Below are 12,698 nucleotides of genomic sequence, written 5' to 3' on the forward strand. Positions count from 1 at the left end.
AGCACTGGCACCGGGGGGAGCCCACCGCAGCACCGGGCACTGGCACTGGGACCAGGTCCCCGGCACCAGGCACGGCCGGGAGCCCCCGCGGGCACCGGGACCCCCATCTGCACCTCTCCTTTCTCCCACATCCTCCCCGGTCCCCCACGTCGCTGGCCGTTTCCCCCTCGTTTGTCACCATCCCTGCCCACGGGACAGCTCTTCCCCTGCAGCCCCGCAGCCACCCACCCACCCCGCTGCGTGCCGGCCAGACCCTCTGCCGCACATCCCCAACAGCCGCTGGGCTGCGGCGAAGGTGCGAATGCTGCCCGTTGCCCCTATTAATATTTCTGAATGGTTTCTTTGTGCTGCACTACCTGCAGGCCTCGGCTGCCTCCCGCACGCCCTGAACCTCTTGGGGCAGAGGCTGCGCCGGCTCCGGCGCCTGGGGAGAACAGGTTTCCCATGGGAGTGTGGGCCCTGCCCGGGGTTTGCATGTGAGTATGCGGAGGGAAAGGAAATCACATCCCGTCAAGTGCAGGGTGAGTAACGCCATCGCCCCGACTCCCTCTGGCTCCACAGGCTTCCTCCCTTCTGGTAACTCAGCCATGGGCACACGGCAGGCAGGCGCCAGGGCTGCTCCAGTGCTCAGGCTGGGCTCGCAGGGAAAGGCTCCCACGCAGCGGGGCCGGTGGGACTGGTGGGGCCGGTGGGGCCGGCCATCCCAGGGAGCTCCCGGAGCGAGAGGCCTCCAGGGACAAGTCATCCAAAAGGCGAGACCAGCAGGGACGAGCGTAGCAGCCACGAGCCACCTCCCGATGACAGAGCCCTGTCAGGTTTCCTTAATCCCTGCGCGTGCCCGCCCGGCGTGGCAGCAGCCACTCGAGCAGGTACATCCACACCAGGGTGCAGCACCTGGCCACCGGCCCCGGCAGGAGCACAGCCAGGTTTGGGCGGTGCCGCAGCTGACGCCCGGGGCCGTTGCAGGACGAGAGTGCCGGCCCGGTGTCGCGGGGTCCGTGGGGTTTATCGTCTCCTGCCGAGCGCCTGCTGTGCCAGACGTGGGCTCCCTGCACGCGCCTGATCGGGGTTCCCCGACCCCGGCGTCCTGTTCTCTCACCGCTGCGGTACCGGGCGGCTGCACACGTGGCTCCGGCGTTGCCTCGTGCTGACTCTGGCCAGCGACTGCACCGGGCCCTCCATGTGAGACGAGCGCGGCTCCCCTGTTTGGATCTGGATGCCCTCTCCCGCTGCAGGCCCTGGGTGACGCCATGAGGCCACGTGCACGGCCGACGTCCGCACCACGGCTGGGTCCCCAGCGCTGTCGCAGCCTGGTGCACCACAGGGTGAGGATGCTGAGAGTGAGGGCAGGGGAACAGGCACCAGCGCGTCTCCCTCTCCTGAGCTGCCACGAGCTGTAAGGAGACCTGAGGCACTGCCTGCTCTTCTGGCATCCCCCAAACACGGAAAGGTGGCAGCGGCCATGAGAAAAACAGCTTGAGGGGCTCTCGCACAGCTGCCCACCCACACCAAACACCTCCCAGGCAGCGCTGGCACCCCAGGGTGATGGGGCACCCTGGGTGACGGGGCACCCCGGGCAGCGGCTGCTGCGCCCGCGGCAGGGACAGGCGGCCAGGCAGGAAGCAATACCGGGTGTGCTCATTTCTGCTTGAGTGCTCTTGCCGCCGCATGGGATCTCCTGGGCTTTCACTTTCTTTACCAGTTAATCTTCTGCAGCCTGAAAAAACTCTGGAGGGAAGTTCAGCCGGTGCAGGGCGCCATCCTGCTCTGGCCTGGGAGTAGCGTGGGTGATCCCTGCCCACGGCTGGTGAGCACCCAGCGCCAGCCCTGGGAAGCCGGGAGAGACGGGCTTGGCTCTCCTTGCTCGAGTGCCAGTGCTGGGACAGGATCATTCTTGGGACAGTTAACGCACCCGCAATTGCGAATCGATTGGCAATTACGTAAAAGCATGGTCCCAGCTCCTCACCTCTCCGTTTTTTTTATCTATTGCTTTTGTATTAAATTCCTCCTCTTTCCTTTGGGACCATGCAACTGTGGGAACTGGCAGGCGGGGGGAAGCGAGCCCAGGGGACAACGCTGTGAGCCCCAAAAGCCGGGGCCACGGCAGGAACACAGCAGGATGCCCAGGGACCGTTGTCCAGCCAGCAAAGACACAGCCTGCCCAGGGTGCCATGGCCTTCAGGGCTCTGCTGCCCAGAGTGACACCCCCAAACAGCTCTTCTCCTGTTCCAGCTCCTCACCGCCTAGCCCAGCTCCACGTGTCCAAGAGATAAATATCTGTGGGCTGGGCAGGCACCACCCCAGCACCTGCTCCCATGCAAATGCCAGCCACAAACCAGTGGTTTTTGGCTCACCTCCTCCCCGCCAGCACTTGCTATGTGCCCAGAGTAGCCCAGGATGAATGGGACAGCCCGGGGGGACGAGTGGCTCCAGCCTGAGCAGCTCCTGGCTCCCACCAAACATTTCGTCGCCTGCGTGCATACGCTCAGGAGGCATCTCGCGCACACGGGGCTGACACATCACTGCTGAGCCACTGCCAGCAGAGTCCTGGCTGCTGTTCCCAGCGCTCCCACGCCACTCCAGACCTCACGGGGACATGAGCTGGGACCCCAGCGAGCCGGGGACGGGCGCCCAGCATGGGGCCAGCATCTCCCACGGCATCTTTTTCCACTGAGACAAAGGAAAGGAATGGGGAAATCGGCAAAAGGACTGCACTCCCTGCCAGCCTTGCCTTGGCTAGGGACGCTTACGCTCCAGCGAGTTGCATCACGCGGACAAACGACTTTCACAATCCTCAGCCCACATAACCCACCAGCGCAGTCATCCAGGCACTGGCTGCTCCGGCCGAGAAAATCAAGGTCACGCACAATGTCTGTGGCTGCTGGGCCTCTGGCGGGGCACAGCGGGTCCAGGTGGATCTGGAGGGTCCCAGCGACGTGGCGCTTCCCGTGCCAAAGACCTGCACAGCCACACGTGCTTCGGAGGGCTGGAAGACGTACACAAAACATCATCCATTCCCTCTGCCCTTCCCTCCCTTCTCCCTCCTCTTTCTGGTAGGAAGGGGGGAAAAAAAAGGAGAAGAAATTAGTGATAGGAGAGAAAGTGGTGTTCCTCCATGCTGAGAGGGCAAATGGAGTCAAATCAAATAAAATCAAATCAAGTCAAATCAAATCAAGTTTTGTTTCAAACAGATCCCAAGGAAAACTCTGAGCTGGCTGGTGAGGATGTTACCCAAGAGAAATTCTTCCTTTCTGGAGGGAGGAAGAGAACAGGGGAACAGTGGCTGCAGAATTAACCAACGGAGAGGCTACCCCAGCTCTGCCCCAGCTCTGCCCCGGTGATGCCCTGGCGCTGTCCTGGTGCTGCCCTGGCACCGTCATGGTGCTACCCTGGCAGCGGCGGCTGCGCTGGTGGTGGCTCTTGGGGATGAGGAGGCCACATCAGACCCTCCGAGTGACAGGCAGCCCCAGGATCTGTCCTGGTGGGACAGACTCTGCAAACACCAGCGGAGGTTCCTGGGCATGGCCGGCATTCCCCCCTCCGCCATCTCGCCTGGCCCTGCTTCGGTGCAGAATGGCCAGACCCTGCCATGGGAGAGCAGGCGCTGGGGTGGTGCATTGGCATCTAGGGGATATAATAGGCAACATTGACACCTCTGGGCAGGACAGGAAAGGTGGATTTTCCAGCCAACTGAGCATGGCAAAGCTCCTGAGCCCACTCACAACCCCGGCAAGCTTCCAGCGCTACCGGGTCCCCGCTCTCATCAGGACCTCTCTTGCGTTGGTCCTCAGAAAGTCTCAAAAAAGCCTCTGGGAAGGTAAACAGTGCCCAGGCTGAGCTGCGGCCAAACACGTTGTCATCTCAGATGAGCTCAACAGGATGCCGAGTGACGCTGCGCATTCAGGGGAGAGAGGGAGCATGGGCCTTCGTAATTGATTTCCTAGAAAATTGCCTTTGTGTTTGGAGCAGGAGCATGAGGAGCGCAGGCAGAGCAGCCTTCTTCTCTAAGTGGCATCTCGAGGGTCTTGATTATTTCTCAGGAGTGGAAGCATTTATTTAGGCAGCCTCTGGAGAGGTCCCAAGGCTGCCAGCTGTTGCCGTCCTCTCCCTAAAGCCCTCCCAGAGCATCCTGTACGTGAGGCTCCTCTGCATCACTCTCTGCTGCTCCTGGGACATGCAGGGCACAGGGCTCAGCCAAAACACAAACGCACCAACCACGTCACCCGCAGGCCAGGTTGCAGCCTCTGATCTCCATCCCCTCAAGCTTATCAGTGAGGCTGGGAAGTCTTGCCGAGGACCCCAGCCTCAACCCATCCCTGCTTTGGGTCCCACACGGTCCCAGATCGGTGCTGAGGCCAGAAAACCCCATTGTGATAATCCAGCCCAGCTAATGAAAAGCAGATGAATCCCCAAATTAGTCACAGCTTCATGTTTTCCCACTCAGTTTCAGAAGCAGCGAGGGTGAAGCTTCAGCAGGGCTGCGCTGGCACCGCAGACCCGCGGCCCCGGCACAGCACCCTTCTGCCCGCTCTGGCAGCCCCTGAGCCTCTTCTGCTCCGGGTGCGGGCACCCACAGGCAGGGACCGTGTCACGGGCTCGGCCACGCAAGCTCAGTGGGCTCCAGCCATCCCCCGCTGCAGCGGGTTTCGCAGCACTGGAGCCGTTCCCGGGTCTCCTGCCAGCGCCTTCCCCGGCTCCTCACCCCCAGCAGCATTTGCTCCCCGTGCTCTCTGCAGAGTGGAGCGGGCAGGAGCGCCTCGGGCAGAGGCAAAGAGCCATTGCCTTGTGGTCCTGCTTCCCAGGGCAGCCATGGATCCACCTCCTGACCCAACCACCCCAGAGGAATGTGCTGTCCTGGTGCCCAGGCACGGCATGGTCTGATTTCCCCGATATGGGCCATAAATCCTCCTCCGGGGAGAGAGGGATGTACCCACTGCTGCCAAAGCCAGGGTGGCTGCTGGGCACAGGGAATGGCCGGCCCATGCCACGATGGCTCTACCATCCCTTGGGACCCAGGCATGACGCAGAGGGGTCGGCCTGGAGCCGGTCGGGCTATTTCTGCTCCAGCCGAGGGATGCGAAGGGAGGTCCCATCGGAGAACCGGCCCAGATGGGCTCCGTGGGGCTCTGACCCCACTGGGAGGGAGAAGATGCAAAACCTCGGGGACAGCGCAGGCTGGTCCTATGGGCTGCTTGCAGACAGTAGGACCGGCGGCTGGCGGGGGACAGAGCGGGCGGGACAGACCCTGCCACGGCCCGGCCAGCCCACAGGCAGCGTGCGGCTCGGCTGACGGGCAGGGGAAAGCAGGGGACACCTGGGAATCTCGTCATCGTTGGAAGCTCATCACCGGCGCAGGCTTGGCCCCACGGTGCCTTATGCCAGTGCAAGGGGACGATCTGCTCGAACAAAAACCTAGGAAATGGCATTTTGTCTGAGGGGGAATTTCCACAGGAAACCTCTGCTTCCAGCCACTCGGATATGGCTGGGAACAACCCCAGCAAACGCTTGGTCTCGGCGGCCAAGAAGCATTACTGCCTGGGCAAAGGCTCTTTGTTCCCTCACATCATTCATCCAGCTCGGAAAAAACTTCCAGGTTGCTGCCTACTGAAAAACACGGGGCGATAACAGCCGGTCTGGGTCTGCGATGGGAACTGGAGCCCCCCATCAGCCTGGCGAGCACCACTGCACCCTGGGGGGCACAGGGGGGCCTAGCCAGCACCCACGGCGCAGCCAGGACTGAGGGCACAGGCACCTTGTGCCCACCCCGGGGCCAGGGCTGGCTGGGGGGCATCAGGAGTGGGGGCACCAGGGCAGCACTTGGTCCCCCACCCCACGCCGGTGCAGCCACGCATCCCTGCGCTCGCCGGAGCGCTCCCCTCGGCAGAGCCCAGGTTGCCACAGTAACCGCTCGGTCCCAGCCAGCTCCTGCCATAAACACGCTGCCGCGGGTCAGCCCGATTCAGTGGCGGCTGCTCCAGGGCCAGGACAGCGTGGCACCGCGGCCGCCCCAGCGGGACCGAGGCCTGATGGCGCTTCTGCAGGCAGAGCCGGGGTCCCTGCCCTCCGGTGTGGGATGCGGGCACGGTGCAGCACGGCACGGCCGAGCACGGGACAGGGTCAGGCCAGGCGGCAGGAATGGGAACCGGCAGCCGGGGCTGAGAAGAAAGCATGAGGGAAGCGAAAGCAGGAACCCGAAAGTGAGAGCAGCCCTGAACCGCCCCCCCCACCAGGGCTGGGAGCTGCCCCCACAGTGGCGGGAGCTGGAAGAGATGGTGACTGGGCAGCTCCGATGGGAAAGCCGGCTGCTCCATCCCGGCTGGCAGCGGGGCGAAGCGTGGGCTGGGGGACCGCTGTGGGGCACTGCCCATAGGGTCCAGCTCCTGCAGTCCGAGTGGGCACCCAGCTCTGGGGATGGGGGGGGGGGGGGGCAGGTCACACTCCCCGTGCTGGTGGGTTTCCAGCAGAGCTGATGTGCCTGGATGAAGGCAGAGGGATGCAGAGGGCTCCCGCCCCTGCTAATGGCAGCGTGGTGCTAATTCCCAGGCCTCATGCTGATGGACACTGAGGAAACCGCATCTCTGGAAGGAAAATAAGGGAGAAAACCCACCTGAGGAGCCCCCCCCGCGGCAGGCTGGAGGCTCGGAGCATGCAGGGCTCAGAAGCTGATTTTGGTCGAACCCCACCAGCCTCCTGAGCAGCTGAGCCTGGAAGCGACATTAGTCCATGGGGACAGTCAGGAGCTGCAGCGAATCCAGCCCGGGGCCCTTTACCCTGAGTTGGGGCGAGGTGAGCCCTTGGCATTGGTGCCAGCACAGCCAAACGCCATGGTCTGAGCCAGGATGGGATGCACGCAGGACAACAGGCAGGTCATGTCCCTCTGGCATGGCAGCCGCTGGCAGATGGTGGCACTTGGGGACCGCGCTGTGCCGGAGCTCTGGGTCTGACCTCTGCCACACCTGGCAGCGGGCGCCGCCGCCGAGACCTTGCTTGGCTCAGCTCTGCTGCGTATTAAAGTTTGAGAGTGATGCAATATTTGACTGTTGTTTTACGGGTGTCGGGGAGGCAGGGGTGGCTTGTACTCTGCAGCCCAGCTCAAAGCCGCCCTGAACAAGGGTGTGACGAGGAGGAGGCTTACATAGGCATTTGGAGCGGAGAATCCCACCGCTCGTTCCCCGTTCCACCTTGACGGCAGCACACGACTGGACAGAGGAAGGACAGAGGAGGAGACCGCAATGCAGGTCTCCCCTGGCAAACCAGCAGGTACAGAGCAGCATTTCATCCCTGCAGCCAACCCTGTCCGAGCTCCACAGGCATGCAGGCACAGGGCTGGGCATGGCTTTGGCCAGGGGCTGGCGCAGGGCAACGGCAGGAGCTGGGGCCAGGGCAGGGCACTGACCCTCCGTGCTGCCCGGGGCCTTCGTGCCACCCATGCGCTCACCATTGCCTGGCACCAGCACCCGGCAGAGCCGTGGGCAAACGTTCCTGCCTGCTCACGGCGCTCAGGTACGTGCTGCCCTGCTACGTGCAGCCTGCGTGCCGGAGAGCAGCCGGGTGCCAGGAGGGTCTGCTCCGGCTGCGGAGGACGCGCTTCTGCCTGTGCAATCTGAGCCTGCGGTGGTTTGGAAACGTGAATGACGGCTGCGATGGGCTGCGTGGGAGCAGCCGCGCTGCCGAGCTCGGGGCACGTGCAGCCCTGTGGAGGGCGAGGGGAGCGGGGGGCTGGAACATGCCGAGGCAGCTGCCCCAGGGCTGGGCCAGGTAGGGGGGAGGCTTGTGGTTTCCCTGCCTCATTGGAGCCGCCGGGGTCATTGCAACAGCAGTCAGGGAGCGGGGTGCTCGGCGCAGCCACCCAGCACCGGCTGCGGCCCCGCGCAGCCCTGCGCTTTCCCCGCTCGCTGCCTCTGCCCGCACACGAGCAGGGCAACCCTTGGCATTGCTGCAGCCCCACCGGTGGGCACGGCTGTGGGCACGGCCTGGACTGGGTGGCCGATGCCAGCTCTCTGCAGAGCAGCTTGGTGCCGCGGGGCGTTCAGAGCCGTGTCCCTGTGGGAAGACCCTGCACAAGCGCCTGGGAGGACGGAGGAGGAGAGCCTCTAGCAGGTCCCCAGGCAGGAGGCGGCCAAGCCCCGGGGGTCTCTGCCTCCCACCCCCTCTTGCAACACTGCTAGTCAAATCGCTTGGCCCCAGGGGCTGAGGCTGTAATCACGGCTGTGCCGCAGCCTCTCTAATCCCTGTCTGTGGGTTTATCCCCAAGGAACTGTCAATATTGCACAGGCTGGACTCACCTGGGGCCAGCGGGACCCCGGGGCTCAGCTGGCTGCAGCTGGGGCCCATGCGAGCTGCCAGCTCGCTCATGCCAACAGTCGCCCGCTCTGGACTCCCCGCGGCACAGGGCCGCCCTGGCAGGTGGCTGCCCGTCCCCGCGGGGCCGCCCCATCCCCATCACGCGCATCTGTGTCCCAAGCAGCTTATCTGCATTTGGAAACCCCTAATCCGTTTGCACGTTTGGCTCAGACACCGTCCCCGCTCCCTCCCCGCTGCGCTGCCGGAGGGGGCGGCCACAGCCCTGGGGATGGAGCGAAGCCGTCCCCGTGACCTCCTTTCGGAGCTACAAACAACCCCATTCCCCAATGCCTGGCCCTCCCACCCAGATCCCGCTGCAGCACCCAGCATGGGGAGAAGGTGAGGAGCCCAGCCCCCCGCAAACTGCAGCCCCCCAGGGATGGCCTGGGCAGCAGGAGGGGGGACAGAGCGGTGGCAAGTGCCCCTTGCCTCGGCCGCCCCCCAGTGCCGGTGCTGCAGGGGTCCAGCCAGCCCAGCGACCTTCCCCAGGTGCTTTCTCCTGCCGCAGATCAGGCCCTGGCACGTGCCAACCGTGCTGCCAACGGGAGCATTCACAACATCAACCCCTGAGATCAGCTCAGCGGCCAATTAACCCCATTAGCCAAGGGCCAGGCCCCCCGGCTAAACTCAGGGAGCAGGGCAGGTTCCAACAGGGATGCAGCAGGGTGTGTGGGTGCAGGGAGATAAGAAACCACTTATCTGCAGGAGCACGGGACAGGACGCTGCGTTCCTGACAGCAAACGGTTTTGGCAACCCCAGGGTTTGCATATCAGCAAGAAAATTCCTTGTTCCGGGGTTTTCCACCCTATCCTGCAGCTGGCAGGGGGGAGCTGGGAACCACCAGGGAAGGAGGGGGGGGTGGCCCTGGGGCTGAGCTGTGTTCCTATGTGACCCGGCCCCCCCCAGCACCCCGGGCTGCACTGCCAAGAGCAGACGCACGATCCCATGCAGCTGCCACGGGGGCAGGAATGGGTTTGCCAGCTGCGTGCAGAACCCTGGTTTGGTTTGATGGTGAAATGGAGGGTCCTGGTGGGGCTGGTTCCCAGAGCAGGGACACACGATGGCCTCAGCATTTAGCTCAAACGTGAGCAGGATGCTCCAGGGGGTGCAGAGGGCACAGGAGGCTTCAGGGCCACCTCCAATGCCTTGAACCAGCCCAGTGCAGCTGGTTCCACAGGGGCTACAGGGGATTTATTGAGCATGACCTGCATGAAAAATCCCCCTGCTAATCCTGCTCTGACTGAGCAATAATCTCTCCCTCTCAGCCTCATCAGAGCCCCAACCCTGCAACAAAAATCCTGCTGCTCCGTGGTTTTGCAGAGGGCCGCAGGTGGCAAGCGCTGGGGGTGTGGATCCCACAGGGGCCCTGCGGGAGATGCTGGTGCTCTACGGGCAGCACAGCCCTGCTGCTGCCTGCCTGCTCCCAGCCCAGCACACACACCCCCCACGCAGGCACCTTGCCCTACAGAGCCTGGGACCTGCTGCCCTCAGCCCAGGGCAATAGCAAGGGGCGACTCTGGGGGCACCCCGAGAGGGCAGGGCAAGCCCACGCTGCAGCCCTGGGCCTGTGGCCAGGTCCCCCAAGCAGCCACCCCTTCACCCAGCCCAGGGACGCAGCCCCAAGGAGAGGGGCGGCGGAGAAAGTCACCTCCACCCGGAGCCCACTGACCCCCCCACCCCGAGGCAGAAGCACCCGTGGGGGGGAACAGCACAGGGGTCCCAGCGCAGCCCCAGATGCCACCGAGCAGGCGGCAGCCCGAGCAGGGCCCCGGCGCAGCCACGTCCTCCCACGCTGGCACCGGAGTTTCCTTTACGCAAGCGGAGGAGACCCAGGCGCTGCTCCGGGGGCAGACAGAAAAACCAGCCCCGTGCTGCGGCACGGCGATACGCCCCCCGCCATGCCCCTGCTCCCCCAGGGAAGTGCCCTGCCATGCTCCGATAAGGCAGGCGGCCCGAAAGCAGCCTGCCCACGCGTGCCGGGCAGCGGCGCAGGTCAGGTGCAGGCAGCACTGCGCGGGGAGGGAGGGGGGGGCTGGTTTGCGCCGAGCAAACCGCAGCTCTGGCGTCAGGGCCGGCGTTTCGCTGACAGAGGCCCCAGTTCCCGGAGTGGGGTAAGGCAGGCGCCGCACACAGACAGCTGAATTCACACGCCGAGAGCACGTCGCTTCAGAGCCTTTATTTTGGAGAAAGTTAAAGCCTGTAGATACAGCAATAAAATATACAAAAAAATAAAATTTTTTACAGTATTGAACGCTGCCCAGGTCTACAGTGACTGCAGCTGGAGGCAGCTGCACGGGAGCACTGGGGCAAACGGCCCTCGTCCCCTCTGAGCACCTCCCAACTTCAAAGGGCATTCCTGTCCCCAGGGCGAGCCACGGACACCCTCTCCTGCCCACACACAGCTAAAGGGGCTGGCCTGAACCCCACAGCCCTCTCTCCCTTCCCCTGGGGATCCTACCCCCCTGCCCTGCCCTCTGGCTCTCTGCCCACAGGCTGCGATGCTGACAGCGCAGCCCGCAGCTGGAGGAGGGCAGTGGGGACATCCCAGAGTCTTTACTGGGCAGAAAAGCCAGAGCCACGCGACGGGTCCACCCTGCACCACAGCAGCGTCACTGGTACAGACGATTGAGGGTTTCTCTCCACCCAGGGCCAAATCAAGACAAATCAGAGACCTGTAAAGCCCGGGGCTGGTGCCCACTCAGACATTTCTCTGCTGATGTTACCCACAGCCTCAGCGCCGACAGCTCCCACAGCCCTGCCCCGAAGCACCAGGCCTGGCTGAGCACAGCACGCAACCCCCTTGGTGCCACCCGCAGCCCCACGAACGCCACGGGCTTCCAGATGCTGAGGGCAGGGAGTGCAGGCAGCTCTCCCGCTGCCTCTCCCGCCCCTTCCTTGCTCATTGGTGTCTGCATGCCCACCGCACAGAAAGGGAAGGAGGGCTCCTCCCGTTTTGGTAAATAAGCCATCGGCCAGCACAACTTCCACCTTTCCTCGCCCTCCCGGGCAAGGAAACCTGCCCTCTGCAACACCCATGTCTCCGTCAAGCACTGGCCAACAGCAGATTCCTCCTCCTACATACATCCTGCTCCCTTCAACTCTTGCCACCTCCTACCTTAACAGCAACAGCCAACCTCTAACAAAAATGCCACGCAAAGCCCCCAGGAAGCTGCAAACCCACTGCCTGGGACGTCACAAGCCATACCAGAGGGAAAAGGGCCGGGCCATCCACTGCAGGCCATGTTGGATCCAACAGTCTCCCATCCTCCCCCCGGGGTCCAATGGGTCTAATTCTGCACAGCGAGGGAGGCACAGCCGTGCTCCTGTCACTAGCACGGCCACAGGGCAAGCCACAGTCAGGGCAGCCTCTGTGGTTATACCCAGGTCCCGAAACAGACCCAAGATGCAAATGCTGCATGCTTACGAGCATGCCCTGGTGTCGGGACGCATCACTGCCCTGCCCCAGGGCAGCCTTTGCACTGCAGGGAAACCAGTTGTCCCAGCAGGAGCCCTGGGGCTGCTGGAGTCAGCTGGATCTCCGTGCCCACAGCAGGAAGCTGGTGGCAAGCACAGGCAGCCACTGAACTCCCTGCTCCCAGCAAAGCCCAGGCTGAGCCCAGCCGAACCATCACCCTCGCAGGGCAGGAGCGCCGGGGCCCATCTACCTTGCAACTCTGAGCCATGTGCTGGTCCTCCTGGCCAAAAGCAGGGCCAAAGGTGCAGAGAGGGGATCCCTCTGCACTCTGCGAGCTCTGGGAGGGCTGCTGGGGCAGCAGCAAGGCAGACCCCTGTTGCACGGCGCATCAGGTAACCCGTGCGGAGGCCAGGAACGGCCGATCCCCTCTCAGGCGCCTGGAGGCAAAATCCAGGCTCGTAGGATCTTCACGGGCTTTTAGACTCTGGCAGTCAGGAAAGCAGCTTTCAACAGCAGGCGGCACAACTGGGGCTGCAGAAGTATTTGTAAAAACTGAGGCTGCGATTGGAGGCTAATAGGCACTTGAATGAGCGAAACAATAATAAAAAACTGTTATGGAAGGAAATAGAAAAAGGTTCATCCCCCCCTCCCCCCAAAGAGACGAACGGCACCACCCCGGAGAGGGGGGTGTTCATCTGGGTCAAACAAGGAATCAGTGGCAAGGACCCCAGCCCCCAGCTCCTCCCGAGGAAAGGCCCAGAGCAACCACGACCGAGCAGGGCGAGACCAGGGGAGCTCTTTGGAGGCGGTAAGCCCGAGTCCTGGGAGGGCCCCCGCGAGTGCTGGCGGAGCACCTCACATCGGTGAAGAAGCACACTCCGGGGTCAGCTCCATGTCGAAGGTCAGCGACTCTGCGGGGAGACACAGCCGGAGGTTACAC

General features: G+C 63.6%; 1 protein-coding gene across 5 annotated transcripts in view; it reads right to left on the reverse strand.

The window, feature by feature from the left end:
- Positions 1 to 10,504: 10,504 nt before the first annotated feature.
- STAT3 (signal transducer and activator of transcription 3) overlaps positions 10,505 to 12,698 on the reverse strand; it is an 81,297-nt gene continuing 79,103 nt past the window's right edge. For all 5 annotated transcript variants that reach the window (XM_052785502.1, XM_052785506.1, XM_052785505.1 and 2 more), the window contains one exon: positions 10,505 to 12,669. In XM_052785502.1, coding sequence (XP_052641462.1) covers positions 12,614 to 12,669 — 56 coding nt within the window. In that variant the 3' untranslated portion in view covers positions 10,505 to 12,613. The remainder of the gene's footprint in view (positions 12,670 to 12,698) is intronic.

The sequence above is a fragment of the Harpia harpyja genome, chromosome 4 (genome assembly GCF_026419915.1).
Source record: "Harpia harpyja isolate bHarHar1 chromosome 4, bHarHar1 primary haplotype, whole genome shotgun sequence".
NCBI lineage: Eukaryota > Metazoa > Chordata > Aves > Accipitriformes > Accipitridae > Harpia > Harpia harpyja.